Here is a 25,321-nt window from a genome sequence, read left to right as displayed (position 1 = left end):
TCTATCTACATACGTAGTCAAAGGAAAACTGTAGTTATATTCAGTTTTAGCTGTGAGTGCTCCCACTTCAGCAAATCAAAATCTGCTCCTGCTCTTTCCCCTATGTGTATTACAGGATTTTTTCAGTTTTATCAGACAGGTTTATCACCATTTGTAGCTAGCTGTCCAGGTAAACAAGAAGCCTGAGATAGCCTGGAAAATGGAAAAATCTGAATAACACGGATCTACAAAGCTTGCTGGAAAGCATGGCCAACTCTCTGCAAGAACTCATCTTAAGCCCAGACAAGGAAGCCAGTTTTCACTCAGCACCAACTCTGTTGGGTTTGAGGTGTGAGTGACAAGAACATCACTGTGAAAACCATCCAGTTAAATGTCCCACTGCTTTTCAAATCAAGTAAAAATGTTTAAGTCAGTAAAAAAACACGGATACGAAGCAGACATCCTCTGTCCCCCCTTTGTTTTCCGTGATTTAATCTCCTTTTTTCCTCTCATTCCTGTCTTCTCTTCCTCCCTTGCTCCCTCCCTTCCTCCTTTGATTTGGAGACCAAAGAAAAGATGTATGGTAATGTCTACTTAGGAAAGAGGAAATGAAGAAAAGGAGGACATGGGCAGCACAAGGAGAGTCCAACCTGCAGGAATGGTGAGGCAGAAAGAGATCTCAGAAACCAAACACATTTAGGGGGAAAGGATCAGATACAGAGAACCTCAGAAATTAACAGAAAGGAAGAGTGGTACCCAGGCAGCTCCAGGGGAGACAAGAGGAAGATTAAGAAACTGTTTCTGCCATGAGTTTGGTTTATGGAATAAAATGCATGACTTAAAGATTAAAATAATGATAAATTACATTTAGGAAGCTCATACACTGCAAAAATGTTCCTGATTATTTTTGTTTAATTATTAAATTAACTATTAAATACTTCTTTTGTTATTATGCAGTATTTTGAGCTGAAGTCCAGTCCTTTCCACTGACTGATTTCAGAACAGAACTGAAGGTACTTAGTGAGATTCCTCAGGTAATCTGGTAAACCTCTGACTCCCTCCTGAGAGTGCTCTTCCCAGCTAAAGGTACTTAGAAATCTGGTTGTCAAAAGACAGACACAAGCAGATATTTGTCCACAAGATAGCTCAAAATGCACAGATATTTCTGTCCCAGGATCCTCTCTTGTTTTCCTATATGTAGGCCAGCAAAGTTATGTAATTTCCTTCAGCCAGATAAGGGAATAGAGAGTAATTTCTCTCCAAACTCATAATCCAAATCAAAAGCTGACCTCAGAGAAGACCCTTAGATATATTGTCCTATGGATTCTCCATGGACCAGGCTGCTTCTGCACGTCCTAGCAAGTGTTTTCTTTATTCTCCTTTCCCCTGAGTCTCCATCTCTTATTTTTGAAGAATGAGGGAAATCAGAATGCTTTTTAAAGAAGCATATATTTGAAGCAGAGTTAGGAGATAGGGAGAAAACAACCATACAAGCAGTGAGAGCAAAATTTTCTGATAAAAAGATTGATATTACTGAGAATTATAGGTTTGTTGGTATGTTGGTTCTTTGGTATAATAATCCACTCTTGCTGCATAAAGTTATTTTTCTGACCAGAAAGTGAAGATCTACTATTTCTATAGGCAATAAAAAAGTACTTAAAAATCAAAATCTCAGGAAATAAAAAGCCCATGGACAGAATAGACACATTTCCAAATTTCAAGGGAGATGGAAAACAAAATAAAATAACTTCCATTGTCAATTTGTAATTCCTTTCTGGCAACAAGAGGCATGCCTAGGGAGTTCAGAGACGCTAACAGGGCTAAATATTCATACTATATTTAAAAATGGATCAAGGCTAAAAATCAACTCAGTTGTGCAATCTTTTATCCTAATGCAGCATAGCAGCTAAGAATTGCTGTTTCTTTTTAAATGCCATCTTAACTTACCTCAAGAAGTAGCCTTTCTATGTGATTGAAAGGGAGTTGTTTGGAGAGAGCAAACCTCACAAAGTAAAAAAGCTAGGAAATAGTTCTGAATAGTTCCAAAGAACAGAAGCTTTCAATCATTACAGAGATTTATGAGCTGTAAGCAGCTGCAACAAATAACATACTTTTTCTTAGTGTAAGCTGTAAGATAACAGTGAATAACATACAGTTTTTTTCCCCTTCTTTCTGACTGCAAAGGGGATAGTACACAGAGGGGCCACTCTTTGCTAATTTTTGGCTGCTAAGTAGACATTCAGAGAAAATACCATTTGAGATTTATATTAGAAGGTAATTTGATAGGTATTTACCCAGCATATTTTTATTTATAGTATTCTAATTTTTAATATTTAATCACTTCTATGCACAGTAACCTTAACCCTCCATTTCTGTCACCTGGACAAATACTTTGGCTTTTATATGTCAAAACTTCCATCTAGGTCTAGACTTTGGACCAAAAAACCCCACCAAACTTATAATTATTTTCAGACCAAAGACTTTCAACACAAACCTAGAGCAGGTATGGTACATCTTGCAAATTTAACCCCTTGTTGTAATTAAAAAAAAATACTGCGTAAGATAAGAGTAATAAACATCTGAAATATGAGGTTTCAGTTAAGTCAAGGGCTGCAGCAACAAGTATATATGCCCTCAGTTTCATCAGTACTGGCCACTCTGAAGCAAATAGTGTACTGCTGTATGGAGATTTTATTCCACATGCACAATTGTTGGGGTTTAATGTAAAAGACTCAGAATAGAGCATGTTCCATGGTGAATAAAATGCTTGAAATGTTTACTGTAGTGTTTCAAAGACTACAGAAATAAATTATTTGGGGATAAAAGTAGCATTTGTATTTCTTGTTTTACTGAAAATACATTTCAATCTAGACTGGCCTAAGAATAAGACAGAGACCAGGTGTGAATTTCATTGTGTAAACTTGTACTAATAATGAACAAAAGCTTTCTGGTAATTCAACCAGTTATGCATTTGTGGAATAAAATCATAATTCAGGCACAGCAGCTTGCTTTGTGTACAATGGGCCTTTACCTTACTTTCAGTAGATTTAAGAATGTACCTTTTGTCCCATGTAAAGTTAAGAACATCAAAATTTCTTATAACGGAGCTTGTGCTTTGACCCATGTGAAGCACAGGAAAAATTTTTAAGTGATTATTGGGCTAAGGTAATAAAATTTAAGCAATGTAGCATTAGAAAAATTAAAAAGTATTTTATTTTAACTGCTAGTTCTTTGAAATATGTGCCTGTGCAGACTCAAATCTCAGTACACTTATTGAGAAAGGAATTTTGAGGGAAAAGAATTAGCAAAGAAACTTGTGATTGAAGACTTTATCATAAGGCTTGTGAATGTAAGGGGTGAACTGAGGTCATCCAGGTACAGTTACTCTTCAGTTCATTATTTCAAACCACGTGGAATATTTCATTGTAATGAATTATATTTTTGTGTAATATGTGTATGCACAAACATGAGTGTGTGAGCATGAACAGACAGAATGGACAGCATGGTGATAAAGGCTACACAGGTGTCACTGCTTTTGTCATTGCCAACATTAAACCAGATGCTGGGGTGTTGGTACCATAAACAATATGTGGGCATGGTGTGCAGGAGAATGCAAAAAATTCACCAACATGTGGGAAAACAAAAGATTTCCAGACTGAAGGACAGTATATTTAGATACTCAGGAAATACAGGAGCAGTCAGGCAAACAGGAATGTCTTGCTTGCACGGCAATTATGGTACATAATTTTAAAACAGCTTTTAAAAAGTAGCTGTAGTTTTACTAGCAAAATTAAGCTTGTCTCCCTTGTTGAAATTCTAATTGCTTTTGACAGAAAATAATTTGTCATCTAAACTATGGGGGGCACAACGTGTTGCACAGTACATCTGTTTCTTCACTGGTTTCCTTGAAATAGTTCATCTCCCTACTGCTGAGTTACTTCATTTAGCTTTATTCTCTTCCCATTACATTCCATTGCAGCTTTCTTCCATATTTTCCATACTGCAGTATACTTCCATATTTTCTTTCCATCAGAGTCAATGCTAATGACGTGATTTTCTGTTGCCAACAACACCACCATACATTTCCCTCTTGATTTAGGCAAAGGTTGTATGGTGAATGGTTGAAGACAAACAGCCCAGGAGATTAGAAATCTATCCCGAGGAAGAAGGCTGTGATCTAACATACATATTAGTACTACATTTATATTTTAGTTGTCCTCTAATAATTTATCATTCTCCAGAAGTTCTCAGAAACAATTGCTAAAGGATTCGGTGTTCTCTCTTCAGTTTCTTAAAACTCTTCATCAAACATCTAACACCTAACCTATATAATTCAGATATTCTAATTAACTAAGTACTCTTTTGTCTGTTTGCAATATGATTCCTCTCACTCCTTCTCTTTCTCCTGTTTCTCAGTGGTCTTCATTAATACTATACTTGACTAATAATTACATTTTGTTCTTAATGAAAAACTAAAATGAATTTTATCTGATTCCAGCAGTAGTTGTAGCTTTTTAAATAGTCCTTTTAGCTATAGAATATATTCTACTCACACAGTTAATAACATTGCATTTTCTCTCCTAACTTTTTTTCCTTTTTGTGTTTTGATTATTTATATTTTCTTTCACAATGCATTCTTTCTTTATCTTATATTGTTTCTGGTTTTATATCAGCATTAATACTTGTTCATATAACTACCCGAGCTTTTCTTATATCATCTGGTTCTTCCTTCAAAAAGGATAACATGCCCAAGAATTATATTTATCTCCAGTTATCTCTTTGTAGTCATTAATCTTTGCCTGAGAACTCCTTCATAGTCCCACCATGCCATTATCTGCAATCAAGCCACTCTGTACTTCTCTGTCCTTTAACTTAGTCAGGGAAATCTGCCATTGTTTGAAATTTATCTACTGTTCCAGACTCCATTTAATTGCTTCTTGATGAACAATGTTGTTCTAAACCAGTAATATACAGAACTGTATACTATGTTGTCATGGGTTAGTACAGTTTAGTTTTTTAGTTATAGAAAAATGTAAAATAATTCTCCAGGTCAGGACCTGGGAATTGCTTTAGAAGAGACAGAGACCTATCAGAGAGTTAGTTGGAATATTGGCATCTATTCTGACTACTGAAATTGTTGGCTGCGACTTTGGGAAGTACCATATAAAACCCTGTGAATTTCCTGTAGGTGGGTCATTTTTCTTCTTCTTTTGTCTAGAGAGGGACAGGTAACATCGAGCTGGCCCTGCTGCTCCCCCATTTTGGGCTGAGCTGGCCTGAGGCCTGGCCGGATTCCATCAGCTCCTGGGTGAAAGGGGGTGGGGGGGAAGGAGAGGTTGTTGTTTCATAACAGCTACTTTCTTCAGACTTCTCTGGAGCAGGGAGAGATCTCTGCTGGGCCCTGATAAGAGCTATGGGCACCATTTGCGCCGAGGCCACCCTGGTTTGCACCGAGGGGTGGGCTGAGAGAACATTTGTGATCCTGCCTGGTTTTTTTGTGATTCTGGACTGCCTGAGTGCTCCAGTCTCTGATGGTTCTGTGTGAGTTTTTCCTCCCTCATCAGCTCGGCCTTGAACATCTAACACCACGAGCTACAGAGAGAGAGACAAAGACTCTGAGCAGATTTAACTCTTTCTTAGCAACATGAAGCTTCCAGAGCTTGGCCCTTCTCTGAGAGAGTAAGAAAGGATGGAGTGAACATAAAGAACAACAGCATGAAGTCAGTAGAGCGAGAGTGAAAAGACTATTGGGACAGAGGGTTGAAGAGCTGGTTGTTCTATTCTTACTTAAGCCATGGAAACGAACTCTATATTTAGGTCATTCTGTTAAATCATGGGAAAGATATGCATTTGGGGACATGATTGTTTTAATTTGTGTGTAGATTTAAGCAAAGGTGTTTGTGATGAACTAAGTAATATCCTGTAAGATGTTTGAACAGAGATAAAGATGAGAAGCCCCCTGCGCCAGTGAAGAAGTGAGAAGATATCTCTGTACCTTGAAGGGAGGAATCCTTTGCTTTGGAGTTATTCATCTTTAAAAAGTGACACCCCAGTATTCAAAAGTCTAAGACCCATGACCCATAAGCAGCTTGGGAAATTGCTCCTGGGGGGGTCACAAAGGCAGGTTTCTCCAGGTGGTTGTTTTTGTGACAGTTTAAAACCCACAAGAGAACTGTTCTAAGTTGTCAGTGGGATCCATGACTCGAAAGGATACTCTTCCCCTAATGAATTGATGAAAGACTGTCAGATAGTGAAACTGACTGAAAATTACAAGTTTTGTCTTTTTATGTTGTTTTGTAAGAAGGTGAATAGTTTGTAAGAAGAGGGAAGAGTGTGTTTGAAGTTTCATTCTGTTTTAGTTTCTTTTCCAACTTTCTCTTTTTTTTCTGTTCATTTACTGTATATTAATAAACTATTTGTTAATTTTAAGGTTAAGCCTGCTTTGTTTTTCTCCTAGTCTCTCTCCCACAAAAAGATTAAGCACCAAACCCAAAATTTAGTGAACATAAAACCACTACATATGTTGCTTTGGGAATTTCTTTCATTCTGTGGGCTTTTTTTTTTTTTTTTTTTTGTTTTGTTTTGTTTTTGTTTGTTGTTGTTGTTGTTTGTTTTTGTTTGTTTGTGTTTTTTTGGTTTTGGTTTTGGTTTTTTTTGGGGGGGGGGGTTGTTTGTTTTTAAATTTAATTTTATTAAAAATATTTCCATATGGATGAATTAAGAATAAGCTGCAACTTCTCATTACATACAGGACATTAGTTTTAAAACTGTAAATAGAACTAAAAACTGATTGTCCCGTGAATCTTCAGATTTTTGTCCTGAATCATAAAACCTCTTGGATATTTTGCCTTGCTTAATGTTTAAATTTTCTCATACTTTAAACAAAGTTTGTATCTTGTCAAGTTTTCCATAACTTTCATCAGTTATCAAGACTATCATCATACACATTACTCTATACACAAACATTTCTAATTCTTGAAGATTTACCATCGTTACTTTTAGTCAACATAATCAGCTGGAAGTTTTTTGCCTTAATACATAGAAAGAATATTTTACTAGCATTACATCTGTTATTTTATGAGTTGCTAAAACATCATGCTTCATTCGCATTATTAGAATTTTCATTCACTTTATAAAACTAGCTTTCAGATGAAATACTTGCTACTAGTCTCTCATAAAATCGCATTTAGAGCCAATAGGCAATTCCTCACATATGTAGTCTCAAAATACACCTCATCGGTTTGTACATCAAAATGAGGCCACCCTCTGGTCTAGGCAGGCTTTTAGCTTAAATGCACTGTTTAACATTTAACATACTGGTAGAACAGATGGGACTAATTGCAGTCCTCATGTATCACATTCACAGATATATATACCATGAAATAGTGTCACTGTTAGTGGTGACTGTACATGTGACGGCTTTCAACACCTGCATTTAGCCCATTGTTCCTAGGGAGGGCATGACTGACCCCAATTCATTGCTGTGTATGTTGGACAAGCTCTTTCTTCTAAGACTGAGCTTAGCGAAGTAGCACATACACACTGCGTCATTAACCTGAATGGCAGAGGTGGGTGCAAAGACATTACACTCAAGATACAGGCAGCCGGATCATTGCTCAGGAGTGCAGCCAAAGTCCTGTCTCTCTGCCTTGTACATACAACCTTGTGTGGAACAACATTCAGTTGAAGATGGCCAAATATTCCAGAATGACCAGAGAAACCCTCACCTAAAGGTTAACTCAGCAGAACCTAGCATACAGGTAGATGGACCCACCCCTGATTATACCTTCAAGATACAATTTCTGAGGGAGGTTTAGATGGAAAACATACTCCCTCTGACTCTCAAGGGATCCACGATATCCATGATGTCTTAATGAAGACAACAGTCTGTTTGGAGGTGTGCTCCTTATGAATCAACAATACAAGTGAAATACACAAAAAATTCGTCTTTCTGTCGAGAAATCATTACAGCCAAAATTTTCATAAAGTCCCCTATCAAGTGCAGGATCTGTCCCCAGCATGCAGTGCTGTGTTTTTCAGACACACACATTACATATATAGGTATATAAACATGAAGCAGATTCCTCTGAACTCCCTTTCCACTGGGGAATGAGCACTACATCTCCATAGCTGCGTGCACCCACACAGGATGATGCAGACTTTCCAGAGACCTCAAGAGAGAAAGACAGTGCAAGGTATTATTTATACATGCAATACTGGGTAGTACATTAATAAGCCCTCCTGTCTCTTGAGAAGCTTGAGGAATACCATGACATAAGCATTAACAGGAGCATGTGGAAGAGGATTACTTGTTAGACCCACTGCCGTTGCAGGATGACAGGCACAATCTTCAACTCTGACACCCACCTGAGCTTGAATTTGCAGTTTCTATAGTAAGAATTCCTACTAGGATGAAAAATAAGATCTTGAAGCCTCAGGGATAGATGTTCTGAGAGAGGAGGAAAAAGCTCCAATAAAAATAAGTTGTGTTTTGTTTTCAGTGAACTCTGTATGGATTCTAGCCCAAACTGAATCATCAAAAATTTCATGTCTACATTATAGCTTAAGGAGATCTATTACAAAACCATCAATAAAGCCTAGATGGTGGTTCAGCTGATCAGATGAATCTACTTAAATTTATCCTCCAAGAACTACCCTAATAGTTATTCAGCCACCCAGCTAAATTGCATTCTACACTCCATTGGATTTAACACCTGATTAGGTGCTTCAGTTAGTCACTCACAGAAATGAACCTTGAGTCATCTGAGATGCTGCAAATGTACATTGCTTGGAATCTGAGTGAAGCTCCAGACAGGTATGGCTATTTTGCAGATCCTGTACCATAAAGACCAAGCCTACACAGGTGTTCCAGACATCTCAATTTCAGTATGAGGGCAACCGAACATAGTCCTAAACATCTACTGATGTGTAAATAGACATGCAATTGTCTATTTTTGAACTTTAAATCTGCCCCATTCTCTTTGAGCTAAGGGAAAAGGTGGCCCACCTCAGGATCTACAGGTGCAAAGATTACTGGGGTGAAGGAGAGGAATACTCAGAAGACACCAGGATGACAGAGCCACTTTATTCATGCAAAAAGCCAAGGCTACACTGGTACTGAGAGAATCTCTGCATTTTTAGTGTTAAGTTCTGTAGGTCTGCCATGAAACTAAAATCAAGTCCTGGATCCAAGAGTGTGGCCCTGATGAGGGGACTGAAACTTGTGGTTTCAGGAATATATTCTAAGATTTTATTAGATGTGTAGTAAATCTTAAACCACAGCTTATTCCAGGATTAGTGGGACTCTGCTAAAAGTATGGCTTGCTTGTATATCACCAACTTGTCAACAGCCAGTTTTAAGACTGCCTTAAACAGTCAATTTTTGGGTAAACTACACACAGACAATGTCTTCTAAATCTTCCTGAGGTCCACATGATGCATGAGTGTCCTAATGAGCCCCAGCAGTAGCCACTGTGGGCCTGGAGAGCTAATAGCCTGCAGAGGTTGACCTGTTTGTTAGGAGTTGGCTTCTGGAAGTTATCAAAGGCACTACAGTCTAGAACCCTTGTCTAAAATTGGCCTCTTCTTCATCATTAGCCACATGGCTAATTTAAGACAGGTGTTGGCAAACCAGAGGAGTATTTTTTAGTTTTCATCTAATGCCTAAATCATCAGTCTCTGCCCTAGATATTTGTGGTCAAAAGATCTGGTGGTCTCCACAAATGCAGGACTTGGAGCTAATGCACATAGAAATTTCCTTTCAGGTGCATTTCACTCTAAGGAAATAAAATTGCTTCTGTCCTCTATACTTGATACAGAGTTTAAGATCCTCAAAAGAGATTAAAGACAAGAAGAATTACTGTGTATTCCAGAGGAGCAATTCCCAGGAATGATGCCTGAGAGAAAAGTCTTCGGATAAACTTCATCTAATCAACCTCCAGAACCAGTGAAAAAATGAAGGAAAATAAATAAATAAAGAAAGAAGGAGGCAGAGAGGAAGGGATAAAGAAAAGCCAAAACTTAACTCAAAACTACATCCAAAGCAGTCAGCTAAGGGGACTTGAGAAGGTAGGCCACACCTAGCAATGAGAAACCTGGTAAATACTTTTGCAGGTAAGTTCACAGGATGAATACAAACACAGAAAATTATTAGTAGGTCAAGAAATGCATATGTAAATAAATAGAAACTCAAGACATCTTTGTTCAGTTTCTAGACATGTCACAAACTGTGTAATTTAAGATTCATTTCAGCTGCCAAAGCATCAGGACTCTACAGCTGTCTGAGGAGCTCAGTGATTTCCCACCTGAACTTGAGCTGCTAATCATGAAGGGCCTGGCTGTCTCTAGTACTCAGCAGTATCTGTCAACCTTGCCTAGGTCTCCTGGATTCCCTATGGTATTGCAAATAGTACTAGACACCTACATTTAAGCAACTGACTTAATCCATTAAGCATTATGCCAGTAGGTATTTTGAGAATTAGTGCCTCTTGTATCAAATGTATGAGAGTTTTAAATCCTACCCTGCACTCACTCCATGGCTCAGTTTCCCAACAGTAAAAAAGAGAGCATTAAAAAAAAAACCAAAAAACCCCACTATGCAATACTTAGACCATTAGGCAATGTAAGCCACATAAGTACTCAGATGGGTAGAGATGCATATCTTTTGAAAGCAGCAATGAAAGCCTAGAGTGTAATGCAAATATTACTGTTGATAGTGAACAATATTTTAGAATGCCAAAGATATAATAAAATGCTTCATATTTTTCTGTTAACTCACTTTGAATGCTGGTCCCTGTTTCTGTCATAGTGTGTATTATCAATCTTTTTAAGAAACTTTTTTTTAAACAGAGTGCAATAATAAGTGATAAAACTTGAGAATATCCTAAATGATTAGGACAACCTACAAATAGACAGTCATGTACAGTCCTTAATCAGAACTGCCCCCTGGGCAGTGATTCGATTGAACTGCTTTTATCTCTGTGAATCCAGAATGGAGTCTTTGATGAAGTTTCACTTGTAGAAAACTTCATAGGAGCTTTTAGTGACCTCGCACATTTATATATTCACATCTGTTTCTCTGCAAGTCAACTTTTTTTTTTCTCAGCATACTAAGTGATGTAGGCCTGCAAGTCTGCATAAAATTATAGCTTGTCCCAGGGATATCCATTGCACTTATGTATCAAAAACATGCATAAGTTTTGTTATTATCTCTAGTTCATATACTGTGATTTATGACTGATTTGTTTTCTTGCACTTTGGAATTGGTTTACCTGCAGAACAGCCTTCACATTAAGAAATTGCAGTATCATCTGCATCTTCAAATATAGAGTATCTGCACAAAGTCACCAGAAATTTTTACATCTGAAGGACACTGCAGCCTATTACACAACAAATTATCAAAGTTAATGATGACTGTGTATCCATGTACATATTCAAGCATATGTGAACCAAGTTTTGGGACTGAATCTGCCTGGAGCCTACTAAATATTATGGAAGTGTCATTCCTGCACAACACTAACGGTGGGTAGGAGCTGCACTTGTTATGTGAGCAAATATACTGTAAGTAGAAATAAAAGTATTTAATGAAAAAACACTAATTTTTAAAATACTATGTTTCAATACATTTTTAAAACATATACATTGATAAAGTACTGAAAAATATTTATACTGTAAAATTAATAGGAATCCAGCTGTTTCTTCATATAAAGTCCACACACTTCAGGTAAGATATACAAATCTTCCTTATTCTAACTACAGTCTAGAGAATAACTTTCCTAATGCCCAAGGGAAACTAAACACTAGGAGTTAATTTCCATGATCTAATGAATGATTAACTATTAAATCTTTTTATCAGAAAATCACCTTTTTGTTAAAATGCTAATTTAATTAATAGAATTTTGCTGTTGAGAACATATATATGGGATATATTTATTCTCAGATATATGTTATTCCATGGACATTAATTATAACATTGTGATATTCCCTCTTCTGTTCTGAACAGCTAGTAAGACCTGTACTACTAAATCATACTTAATAGGAGTGTGATGGCTGTTGCTTAGGCAACACAATGAATAAATGCAGGTCAGAATGTGCTTCCAGAAAAAACAAAAGCAGGAATATTGTAAAAAATGAATAAGAAATATGTCTTAACTGATTTTTACTGCATTGAACTATTGGATTTCTTCAACGCAAAGCAGCTAACCTATCTGAAATATTTAAGTTAAGATTTTAAACTCTAGTTTAATATGTAAACCACTGCAATAAAGGTAAAGCTGTTCTGTCATATTAAGGAAGAATACAACATACTAAGTTTGGAATAATCTGAATTTTCCTCTTAGCATAGCAGATATTTCTCCTCTCATTTTCCAATATACTTTTAAAGTTTGATTTTCTTTTTAATATTTTGACTAAAATGAAAAATAGCTTTTAAAACACTCAGAGGTTTTACTTACATAATACTGATGCATTCAAAGAAGTGATATAAAAAGATATAGGTGGCTTATTTCCAGTAAAATATAGGAAATATTTGATTTCTGGTACAGACAAAAACTAAAATATGTGAAAGCACGATGAACAATGAAATCAATAAATTGGAAATTATAAAACTACTGACATTATATTTTATTACTACATAATTTCACAGCTCTTCTATTGTTATTGGATTTATGAGTCTAATCTCCCATTCAATGCATGCTACCTCAGCTAATATTAAGAGTAATTATGTATTTCATTGTAATATATCAGAAAAGGCTTATAATTAACAGAAAACACTGGCTAAGAGAAAAGTATGCAAGCAAAACTTACACTGCCTGATACATTAGAAGTTTGAATTGTATATTGCATAACAAAATTGTGTATGAAATCTATATGTTTACATAAGTACAGTAATAAGAGACATAGGAAAGTCATATAAATTCCCCAAGAACATTGTTCAGGCCCCTCCAGAGCTAGGGTATGACTGAAAAGCTCTCCAGGGCAGTTATTTGACTTTTTGGATGCTCATAATATATCTTTGGTAGGTGTACCCCTCTGCATGTGTTATTCCACCTACAGCCTCTTGTTAACAGTTTTCTTTTGTAACCTCTTTAAAACTAAATTATCACTTACTTATGTAACTAATGCTATAACATATGTAAGAATTGTTACATTTCGGGAAACTGCAGGATGATACACTTTTGAGTTTTCCCCCCCCCCCCCCATATTGCTGGGCTGACAGCACAACCCTGTTTTAAAGAATATTTAAAGGTACAGATTAAAACAGTTTTTACTGATCTAAGCAAATGATCACATGGCAGCCATGTAAAAACAGGAAGAAACATCTACACTATTATAATGTGGAAATAGTAGATATGTCCCTTAATTTTTTGATAAGTAGTCCAAAGGCATATAATGATGTTGGCAAAATTATTTTAAGAGGAAAGACACAACTCATGCATTGATTTTATAGTTATAATATTCATACCATTTCACTTCTGTTTCTTATATGGCAGATACAAGTTATGAAAAAGTTAGAATTGTTCCAAGATATACATGGATACTTAAAATATATTTAAAATATATTTTTAAATATGTTTTAAGCCCTGATACTTTTTAAGAAATGCAGTAGGGATTTTTGGAAAAGGCTCAAGTAGGAGGAATACTGAACCAGGTAGAAAAGTGATTATATAACAGCCCTACAAGTAAGCTTCTCTCTTTACTGTCAATATTCATTTCAATGGAAAGTTTGTGCATGACAGGTCTGTCATGGTGATATTGTAAATCCTGACCTAACTAAAATTTCATTTCATTCAAGCATTCCTGATAAATGCCTAGAGTTAAAACATGAACATGGATCAATTAATAGGAATGCATTAGTTTTTCTCCAGGGCATAAATTTCAACAAGTGAATCCCATAGCTTGATTATCTAAGATGCACAAATATTTAACCAAGACATCCAGAATTACTTGCAGAGAGAGCACACTTCATTAAATAATTTTCTCTTATTAAAATACCTCTCAAAGCAAGAATGGCATTGCATGTTTTTAAATTATCATTACAAGTTAATTTTGAAATAAAAGTAAGAATGTGATGCACTGCAGAAAGGGGTGTTGGCAGCTTTTTCATACTATGAAAATGCTGCAATGGATTAAAAGTACTGTGCATTTTTCTTTAATCAGAGGATCAATGAGGGAGAGAAAGAACGTTAATACTCAGTTTTTGTTTTACCAAATTTCAGGCTAGACTCTTTTGTAATGTGTACATGTGAAGTTTATAAAAAGGCAGTTTATATATTGATTTAGCTACACATAGGAAAGTGAAACACTGAACAGATCTTAGTGCAATGCAGAATAGCTTTAAGGTTTTTATGAGCACATAAGAGACAGACAAAAAAGGCAGCTACAGTGTATATACACAGCTATGCACGGAAGATTTCTTACCATGAATTGCACATTGTCAAATCCATTAGCCAGCAAGTGGTTTTCATACTGAGGTAGCCCAATATTTTCCAACCATTGTCCCACCGTCTGGACAGGGCATCGGGGTCCTGTAGGAGGGTGAAGAGGGAGGCGTTTAAGCAACGAATAACCATCCACTGGATAATAGCGGTAGTCCTGGGCTGAGAGGTGGCATTGCCACATCGTGTTCCTGGAAAAGTTGGTATCAAACGAGCCCGCCAGCTTGACAGATTAATGTTTTCAGCAAACAGAAAAGTCAGAAGTAAAACATAGTTTTCAGGGCAGTATATAACGAAAGATCTGATCGCAGCTCTACATTTCTTGGTTATTAATCTTTACTACAGACCAGTACGTCATACAGTAGGGAAAAAAAAAAAAAAAAAAAAAAAAAGGCATATCAAGCTGTCAGCTAAGCTGTTCTCCGTTATATGTGATTGTTGGAATACTCCACAATGAGCAATGCACTGCCAGCAGCAAGAATTCTTTTTATCAAGTACTCCTACACTCATCAGTATGCAGCTCCATGCTTCTTGCTCCCCCTCGCTCGCTCCCCTTCATTACCCAGCCTAGGCTACACCTCGCATTTTCAATAATAGCCATCAGATAAGGCAGATTTTTTTTTGTCTGCAAGCTGTAAGCCTGCTGCTGCTGCTTCCTCCTACACACCCATCCAAGCGTCAATCTTGAATGATGAGAGCAGTCAAAACAAATGCAGAAAATAGCAAGATTCAAAAGCAACCTAGAGCACTTAAATTTGAATAGAATCTTCATAGAGTTATGCTTTACATATCTATTTGTTGTAGATTTCTACATTTCACAAGACATTAAGAAATGAAATACTTAGAGCATAGCCTTCCCCTTTCCCCTTTTAATGAAAGATGGGTAATGGTCTCCATCTCTACTTATAGCAAAAACCTTTAATGAATCAATAATGAATATATTTCACAGTTTCTCTCATGTAGTACAGCAAAAGACATAAAAGGCACAACAATTCTAGTCAAAGTAATTAGATTATCTGCATGATTTCTTCAACTGTAAAATATTATAAGACACAAGAAAACCTTCATGCCAACATATAATAATTCAAATTGAAAAGGTCACCATTTCAAATTAATAATTAAAAGAATAAAATTGTAACTTTATATCCTTTCTTACAAAAATGTGAATGATAGCAAGTAGACATATAAGATTTGCATGATTTCTAGAGAGGATTTAAATTTTATCAACTATAACAGGAAAAAAAAAGATTATAAATCTTAAATAAGTGGAAAATTCATTTTCTGCATAACAAACTGAATACCTCATGATGTACTTTCTATCTACACTTCGTCTTTGAGACAGTTTCTCTCAAGATGGAAATATTTTATTCCTTTGTTCTGAAAGAAATATTTACTAAATTTTTGGTTTTCATAACCATATGAAAGGACCTAGCAAAAAAAAGCAGGAAATAGGTATATTCAGGGTATAATCCTAGAATGAATCCTGTCAGTGGTGCTTCATTTATTGACCACATCAATTACTTTTTTGTTTTTCTTATCCATTGTGAATCTTGAGCAACGACCATGTCTAAGGAGGAATTTAATTCCAGGTATAAGGAAATTATAGTTATTTGTCAAGGGGAAAATATGGAACTGATGGTACTATGGCAGAAAATCGTTCAATAGAAATCCGAACCTACAGTCTGACCAACACGTTATAATCCAGTGTCTCTTCCAATGCCACACAGAAGGTCCCTGAGCAGTCGCAGAACAGATTCTAAATATATAGAATTTTAGGAGTTTCAATTCAAATCTGACTAGTCCTTGGACTAAAACTGGATGACCTTTCACTCTGATATTGCTGCCTGGATTTGTGAAACATCTCATGCAAACCAAACTCTATAATAGTTTTCTAGAATAATTTTAGTTGAGCATAGAAGATCTTTCGTGAAGTTGAAAAGTTGCCTAAGGTCTCTTATAAGAATTTCTTTTATTCCAGGTATTCTTACTGACTTGATAAATTTACTACACAAAGTATGAAAGGTTCATTATGTCTTTAAAAAGAATGCTGAACACTCACCAGACACTGGTAAATCTGCAGTTGCCAAATAAACTTTTAGGAGTTTTCTAATTGCTAAATGTACTTCAAATCAAATAAATGAATGGATGATTAATTTCCTCTCAGAGAAAGTAGGTATGCCAAACTGAAAGGAAAACTAGGTCACATGGAGATAGAAATCCATTTGTTCACATGTCTGCAAATCATCCCTATTTTGAAAAGTTTTCTTTACTATTAATCAATATCTTTGTACATAGACAAATAATAATCCCTTCAGGATTGTGCCCAGGCATGAAGAAGGGTAGGCTACACTGAGCTGAAATATAGGGGACTTCCCCTGAGAAGGAAAATTCAAAAGGCTGGGCAAGATATTCAGAAGGCAAATTGAGAACAAAGTTATCTTAAACATGATGAGAGTTCTATCTTTCTGAATTTTTCTTAGTTGATTAAGAATGAATAAATTTTTTTGAAAAGGATTCCTGATTCTGTCTTCCCCTTTTCCCTGTAAGCATAAAAATTGTTATCAGAAAGAGATCTAGTGAAGCATAATCCCTTTGAATGGATTATGCATGACTAGCTCCTGTATTTCCTAAAAATGTAGAGACGCAAATGTCTCTGCATTGTGTTCCCCAATAGCAAAGATTCACTGCTCACAAAAAGGCACACACAATAATCAATATACTAGTTCTATGGTCAAACTGCTTCTTCTGTACCTTACTATAAACAGCATGGAAGCTATGCTGCCAGTGATGAGGAGTGCTTGGCTCAATGCCTAGCAACAGTGTAGGCAAAATTCAGTTGCTGAGTGGCTCCCCAGACACATTTCCTCATGTAGCTGTTGGTACTGTGTCTAACTGTCTCCATGGCTCCAGCCCTGGATGATTATAGCACTGCTGGTCCCACTGTGCACTCTCTCCAACTCTGTCCTTTGCCAGTATACTACATGTCTGAACCCATCAACACAACATAAGGTGGCTCAGCAAGGGGAAAGAAAGTAAGGAGAAACAGTCAGCTTGCTGCCTAGTCCTCACCTCTGACTATTGTCTCACTGCTAAAGCATCCTGTTATCTACAAGACTGCCCTCCTGCTTGTTGTAGCACGTTGTAGCAGGGCGAAGGCAGGCACAGAACAGAGCCAGGACTGTTTGGATTTGGGAACTTGCAGCTCTTTAAGATCTCCAGATGTTTAGCCAGTTCAGGTGTTTTACCTCAGGGGGTTGCTTGGGCAGTTTTTCTGAGCCAGTGCAATGGGAACCTGAAGTAGATGCCCCTACTTTGAGACTAAAAGGCTGTCTCTTGATTTTTTAAAGTCTATGACTCAGTGCCAGCCCCAGCGGTGTGCTGCTGCCAGTAGTGCCTACATTTCCCTATGCCTGAAGTGGTGCCGACATTGAAAGTGCCATGCAGACTGTATGGGATGGTCTCACCTAAACATATTTACACACTACTGTGCTTTCCTGTGATTTCAAAGGACATAAATTCCATGATAATCCTTCTGTGATACCACAATCAAAAAAGATGTGCCCATTCCTGCATGGGAAAACTGACTCTTAAGTCTCTTACAGAGATAGCAGTACTTGGCTCTTTTTTCTCCAAGGCAACAGAAGCACAGAGAAGTGATGTCTGCAAGAAAGCTGCCATCTGGTATGCTATACAATAATTTCTACAAGACATCTTGTTCCCAATAGGATCAGAATATGTTTATTGAGGGGTTTGGAATTGACTGAATCTGTGATATCAGAGGGCACATGATTTCAAACATGTTGTAAGGCAGATCTGCTCTAAATTCTAAGTAATTTAAGGGCCTCTCAATTTTATTTTTTCTACTGTTAACAATATGGTTTTTTCATGATTATTCTTTGGTTTTTTGACCGAGAAGAAACTGCAGTGATTACTTGTAGAGGAGGTGTTCCCCCAGTCATTATGAACAGACTATTTTAAACAATTCTTTTTTGATACATAAATACCTGTTAAACATTGCTAAACACTTCTGGTGTTAAGGAATCAAGAAGTGGAGGATTTTAGTAGTGACTAGTAGTAACCAAAAAAAATTCTGAGCAGAGAATATAAAAGAATGAATCATAATAAGCTGGCAAGTAAGTTTAGCAAAGCTGGAGAAGAAATTGATGCTAGAGTACACTGATTTTTTTTTTTTTTTTTTTTTTTTTTTAATTAAAGCTTACAGCCTTGTATAAAGCTAAATGGGATGTAATTTTTCTCCTTATATTTATGATTTCAGGCAGATACACTGTTACCTGTCTACATTGTGAGAGATCTTGTGTGACAGCAGTTAGCATGGCAGGGTGTTGTAGTGAATAAACAAACCTAATGCATCTATTCCTGAGAGGAGATAAGGATAGCTAAGAACAAGATGTTGTATGAGAAAAACTATGCCAAACATCCAGCAGACCACTATAATTAAAGTTTATTATGGGAGAAGCACACTAGGTTCCAAGGAAAGTATGCAGGATTCTGGTTTATCTTATGCATTTCAGTTTTCCTATAATGCAACTCCAAAGGCTTAGAGATTTTAAATGATCTTTTTTCTAAAACTCTGAAAAAAATGGATGCCTTGCATAAAATCTGTAACTTCTGTCAGCAGCCTGGCTCTTTGGATGAGGATGGCACTGTGGATGATAATATTTGGTGATGCTGAATATTTCTCTGAAAGTGCTTTCAGAGACATTTTTCATGGCATATACAGAAACAAAATCAACAGGGACGGCTTGAATTTAAGTAACACTATCTAGTATCTATGATCTAAATGTTACATTCTATTGCTTATGTGTGGCTCAGAACTCACAAAAATAGCTCTCAGATCACAGCTAATCAAGCTAATGGAAAAATGCTCAGTGACTAGGAAAAATCATCCTCACAGTTCTTTTCTGATTTTTATACCAGTTGATTATAACTCAACATTACCACTGTGTAAGTGCTGTACCTTTAGTAAGTATAACCTCAAAGTCAACAAGGAAAATTCATTTTACTTGACAGATGATTTGTCAGCAGTGACCTCTACTTTGTGAACCTCACTGGCCCTTCTACGAGTTTACATTTCTGACTGTTGATGTATTATTTACCCAGAAAGAGCTCAGTCAAACCACTCCAATACATCTTGAAACATACATTTATCACAGACACTTCAAAGTTAGAATATTTTTCATGTTCAGTTGATTGCTTTGACAACTTTAATTTAGCCTCCTTCAGAATGCATGCTGTTCAGTCAATGAGGAGCAGATCTTATTGGAAAATTAAAATACCTGCTCTCTAGAGCACAGCCACAGGACTAGGACACATTTCTATTCAAAAATGTCATTACCATAATGCAGAGAAATCATCTATCTATCTATCTATCTATCTATCTATCTATCTATCTATCTATCTATCTATCTATCTATCTTATTTGGTAACTTATATACCACGCACCAAGAATGCTTGAGATACAGTTAGTCTTTCCAGATTTTGATTTTCTATTTTAAATTAATAGATTTGGGGGATATTTTTTTTTTCAAAAGACACTGGGACAATCAATTATGGATATTATATAGCATCGCAACATGCATGACTTCAGTCAGATGTATATCCTTGGCTTACAGAACAGAAATACAAAATGCAGCCTTCTGAATCACATGGAATTGGTTAAGAACAGATGGATGCTTTACTGCAAGACCACAGGATCCACTGCACTGGATCAGAACACAGCTTCATCTAGCTCATCTAGTTTCATCATTCATCAGCTTCAATCACAGTGGCCACTATTAGATGACTCCAGAAGACCGTAAGAAAAAGATGGACATCCAGTGATCCCTTCCTAGCAATTTCCCAGTTTACAGCAAATTGCAGCTAAATGTCCTCCTGAAAGATAAAGTGTCTTTTTGCTTAATTGTGCTTTATGTATTTTTCTGACAGTTTGGTGGTTGATGAAATATGGTGTAAGCAAGAGTCATCCTGACTTCAATGGAAATTAATAATATTTTCTGAAAAAGGAGTTACTGTCTCAGAGCAGTTTCTGTCCTTGTCTTGGGAAGTTTTACAGGATAATAGTAACACTACACTCACCACCTATGAGTAATCATTTTAACTGCTTTCATCTAGTAAGGAAAAAACCCCCTGGAAATTTTACATGACATCATGACCAATCAAAATATTTTACTTAATTCAGTAAAAATTTTAGACTACTTTTAAAAGCTAGTACACTGAGTGCATATATATAAAAAATGTATACTACATAATCTTGCTAAAAATACTATGAAGTTCAACCCTTTATCCTATAATTCCTGGCACCTTAAACCTAAATTTATGTAATTTCAAATTTGAGCAATTCTTTTTACAGCTCTGTGCTAAGCAACACTGGACTAGCAAACAAGCAGAGCTAGGTAATAAACTATTTGAAGAAAGTGCTCAAAAAAAGAGTCTGCACAGAGATATCTCAAGAAGTTAAATGCAGTTGTTAAATAAGTGATTTCATAGACTTCATTCTTGATTTCATGGACTTGGTAACTGCTGCAAAGTCCTGTGAAGAGCTGTGGAAATGAGAAGCATGTACTGGCCCATATTTTTGAAATTCTGAGTCATGAAATTATGCATGATGGAAGATTAAAAATTTCTCCTGGGGTTATTTTATGAATCAGATTCAACCTGAGACAGTGTGGCACTTTTTTTTCTGTTTGCTCTTGCCTAGCTGAGGCAGAGGATCAGAGGCTCCCTTGCCCCCAGTACACCAGATTTCAGAGCGAACTTCTCCTTCGAACAGCTGATCAGGTAAATTCCCTTCTCTCCTTCCTATTCTTTCTAACTTAATTTTATAATTAATTTTCTATGATCTCTGTTTATCTCACTTATTCTCCTTGTAAATTAGGGTCCTTTGCTCTTTCGCTATCCTTCACCTCCAGCTACTACAATTTGTTGTTTTGTTTCACATCAGTCTTTTTCCTTTTCTAATCTTTTTCTCCCATTTCCCCTTTCAAATCTTTTAAAACAGGTTAAAAAAAATGTTCATTTAAAAATGAAATAGCTTATGTGAGATTAAACTACCCCGAGATTTATTTAGAGTTAAGACTAGGTTGGATTTGGTACTAACTTAACTTCAGTGGTCAGTGGAGCATGTCACCAGCACCTGGCTCTGCCCACTGGGTGCAGATATCTCCTCGCTTTTTAAGAAACAACTATCCATTTCTGCTTCCTGACAAAAAGTCAGGTTCTCAACAGGAACTTTCCTTATTACACACCAACTCTATAACCACCTTCTGTAATATTTATCCCCTGCTAACACAGGCCTTGCAGCACCACAAGAAAACTGCAGCATCTTTCAATGAATAATAAAGACGTTACTTGAGTGGGTGGCATGCTGGCACAGCTTTGGCAACTCACTGGACTGTTTGCATATGGATGAGCTTATATAAACCCAGTTCATTCTATCGGTGAGCTCCCGCATGCCAATGGCTCTATTCTCACTCTCCCACCTCTGGAGCCTAGGGTCTCCTTTCAAGAATCTGTGTTGATGCTAACAGCACTGCAAACACCTCTCATGGCATTATACTTAGTCCTGCACAGCTTTTTGGTTTAGAAATTGGAACGATACATGTGGAGTCCTGTTTTGAGGAGGCTGAAATCTGATCACCCCCTTTTGACCAAAACCTAAGACTTCTCCCCTAGAATACCTGATAAAACCCACGAGCCTGCCTCTGCTTGCCCTCTTTGTCTTCACCCCTCTTCGCTCTCACCCCCTCCCCGGCCCGGGGTAGTGGGGAATAAATGGATTATCATGCTTACAACAAAGACTTGTCTCGTCTGTTTCCCTGCCGGTGGTTGTAACCTCCCTGGACACTGACACTGTTGCCTCACAACACAACAGGTACAGATGCAACTCTCCAGACAAGGTTCATAGAATGTACTCCAGGAATCATTCCTTACCTAGTTCATTTGACAAGGCCAAAGGATCTTGGATTGAGCTCAAGTGGTCCTGCAGGTACAGGCTAGCTGAAAAAGCACTCATCAGACTAGTTCCGCCAATATTTTATAATGATAATTGCAATTTAAAGATTATTTCCTATACTAAAGGCAGATCAAAACTTGAAATGGTTTAATAAGCAAACCCAACACACCTATATGTAGTCTCACATTATGGTTTAGAGCTGTTTAGCCACATTTCTTGCTACTCATTTCAAATTTTTCATGTACGTGGATTTTCTTCTTGTGTAAATTTGAGAAGAATGGCTGGGCTCTGTATAAATGCCATATTGGTATGCAAACAGGGGGATTTGTGTACTGATAATGTATTCTTTAGAATTATGCTCTATGAAAGACTTCAAATAGCCTAGCAGAAAACAAAAGTAGCACAAAGTAACTGAGATAGGCCATCATGCTCTGTAAATAGAAAAGCAAACAGCAGAGTTTGTATGAAATACTTATCTAAATTCACGCATGAAGTGCAAATGTCAATGAATAATAAATACAATTTAGAAGTAACTTCCAGAACAATTTACCACTTTAGACTAAATGCTATTTTTAGCATTTAATAGAAATTCATATTATCAATCAATAATTTAACCTCAGCCATTCTCAGAATTGTAATAACGCAATAACCTAAAATAAAGAGCAGCAATGGATAAAAGTAGAAAAACAATTTTGTAAAATTCCTGGTATCATGAGTTACATTGTAAGTAGATTGGTTACATGGTAAGTAGATTGCAAATAATTTTTGAAGGATGTGAAGGCATTCCAATGCAGTACCTTGCTGAATACAGGGAAATGAAACAAGAATATACTGATCCTAGCATTACAATCATGAACTCAGGTTAACAGTCTGGGTTAGAAAGTAAACAAATTCACTTTAATAAGTTCAATATTCTGAATGACTTATTTTTCTGTAGGTGGAATGAAAACTAGAAACAATTTGGTGTCCTGTGAGTTCTATAACAAGCCAAAGATTTTTCAGCTAGCATGTGATGTTCTTGTCATTACTCAAAATGTGATTACTAGAAATATGAATCCAAAGATTCTTATCTATTTAAATCCAAGGACTACTGGAAGGAAACATGAGTGAATCAGCTGAACTTTCAATAAACCACTATTAATACAGTTCTAGTACACTTGGATATCTATATTATTTAGGAAAGATAAACTTCATCATAGTCTCACTTGCCATAACATCTCCAACCTTAACATATTTTTGAGACTAACACTCCTATCATTTAATACAAAACACCACCAGAGATACTGAACAAAGTTTTAGAGATTTGCCATTAGCAATCATGGATGAAAATAACAAACTGATTCCTAAAGCCAAATCTGAAAAATCTATTTTAGAAGTTAGGAATATTCTGTTGCCTTTAAAGTATTTTCTGGCCACAGGCTGTGAAAGCCTCATTTTTCATCAGATATTTTTAATTCCATTGATGTGCTGATTCCTATTCTGCATACATTTTTTTCAATCTGGTATTGAATTTGACTCTGCATTAGAAATAAACGCTGCTTAATTTAGTCAAATAAATGGAATAAAATGTTAACATACATGTGTGTAAGTGGCTACATAGTTGCAAGGTTCAGATTAAATGGCAAGAAAAAAGCTGAACCTAAGCATGTGATTTCTAAAACTTTCAAGTAATCTGATAATTCTTTTCACATCATTTATCATGGCTTGGAAAAAAAATCTCTCTTAACATCTGGAATTACAATAGGATGATTATTAGAGCATTATAGAACAAGGGCATCATTGGCTTGTTACTTTTAAGGCACACCAGCAAGCACTCTGACATTAACTTTGTGAAATTCAGCCAAACTGTTTTTGTGGAAACTCCCCCCATTCCATTGTGGTCTGTTAGAGAAACAGGCAAGACATCAGTCTTACCAGAAATAACAAATTGGTGTATGAAGAACATAGAGCTGATTATTACATTTGTGACACTACAGAGTAAAATTGCTAGTATAATAGGAATACTTGAGTATAAGAAACTAAAATAAATGTCTGCAGCATTTTGCATCCAATTCCCATTGCATTTATAATAAAACATATAAAAAAGCTTTACAATTTTCTTGCAGTTTGCACAGTTTCTGTAAGGCTGTAAGGTATGTTTTGGGATGAAATGAATAATTTAAACAGATATATTTTTATCTCTTGTTTACTTTTTATGTTGTAGAAGTAAAAAAAAAAAAAACAAAAAAACCAACCAAATCATATGTGATAGCTTCTGTAAAATTTATATGATCTTTAGGTAAGTTCAGTGACATGCAATACATTAGGACTATCATGGTCTCAGTAAATAAATGCTAAAATATTTCTTCCTCATATTTTACAGCTATACGTCTTCTATTCTCCACTACTTTATAATCTAGATGATTGCATACACTTAAATTGTCATTCAAACAATTTGAAATTAAGATATTATTAATAGAAATAAGAAGGTTGGTATGAATAACGCAGGGGCAGAAATGCATGTGTGAAAGCACCAGAAGAAACAGTGCCTCAAAGAGTTAAAGGCAAGGTCTGTACTGATAATCAAGGACACTGCTGGCAGTGGTAAAACACTAGGGAATATGTTCCTGTCAAGAGGAGGAGTGTGCTCTGATAAAACAACAGCCCAAACAATTTATGAGCAGAAGACCCTGCACTACAGCAACAACATTATGGCACATTGCGTATGATATTCATCTTTTTGTTATTCTAGAAGGATGACCTAAAATATCTGAGAAAAGGGAGCAAAAACAGTGAGTGCCACTGAAGAAAATTTTGGATGAAAAGGACCATACCACAGCAAAGGATGATTTCTAAAGGTCTATGAAAAAATAATTTGTTTTTCCTAATAAAAAGGAACCCAACAGATACACTAAGAATGCAAGAGTCAGCCTACCACAACACACATAAGTGACCA

General features: G+C 36.3%; 1 protein-coding gene across 1 annotated transcript in view; it reads right to left on the bottom strand.

Moving 5' to 3' along the window:
* Positions 1–25,321, bottom strand: part of ANKS1B (ankyrin repeat and sterile alpha motif domain containing 1B) — a 431,424-nt gene that overhangs the window by 185,078 nt on the left and 221,025 nt on the right. Inside the window, 1 exon segment of the mRNA XM_058420203.1 lies at positions 14,398–14,504. Within this exon segment, the coding sequence (XP_058276186.1) occupies positions 14,398–14,504 (107 nt within the window).

Source organism: Hirundo rustica, chromosome 4 (assembly GCF_015227805.2).
Source record: "Hirundo rustica isolate bHirRus1 chromosome 4, bHirRus1.pri.v3, whole genome shotgun sequence".
NCBI classification, from domain to species: domain Eukaryota; kingdom Metazoa; phylum Chordata; class Aves; order Passeriformes; family Hirundinidae; genus Hirundo; species Hirundo rustica.
Note: the sequence above shows the minus strand (reverse complement) of the source record. Positions and strands in the feature narration are given on the sequence as shown.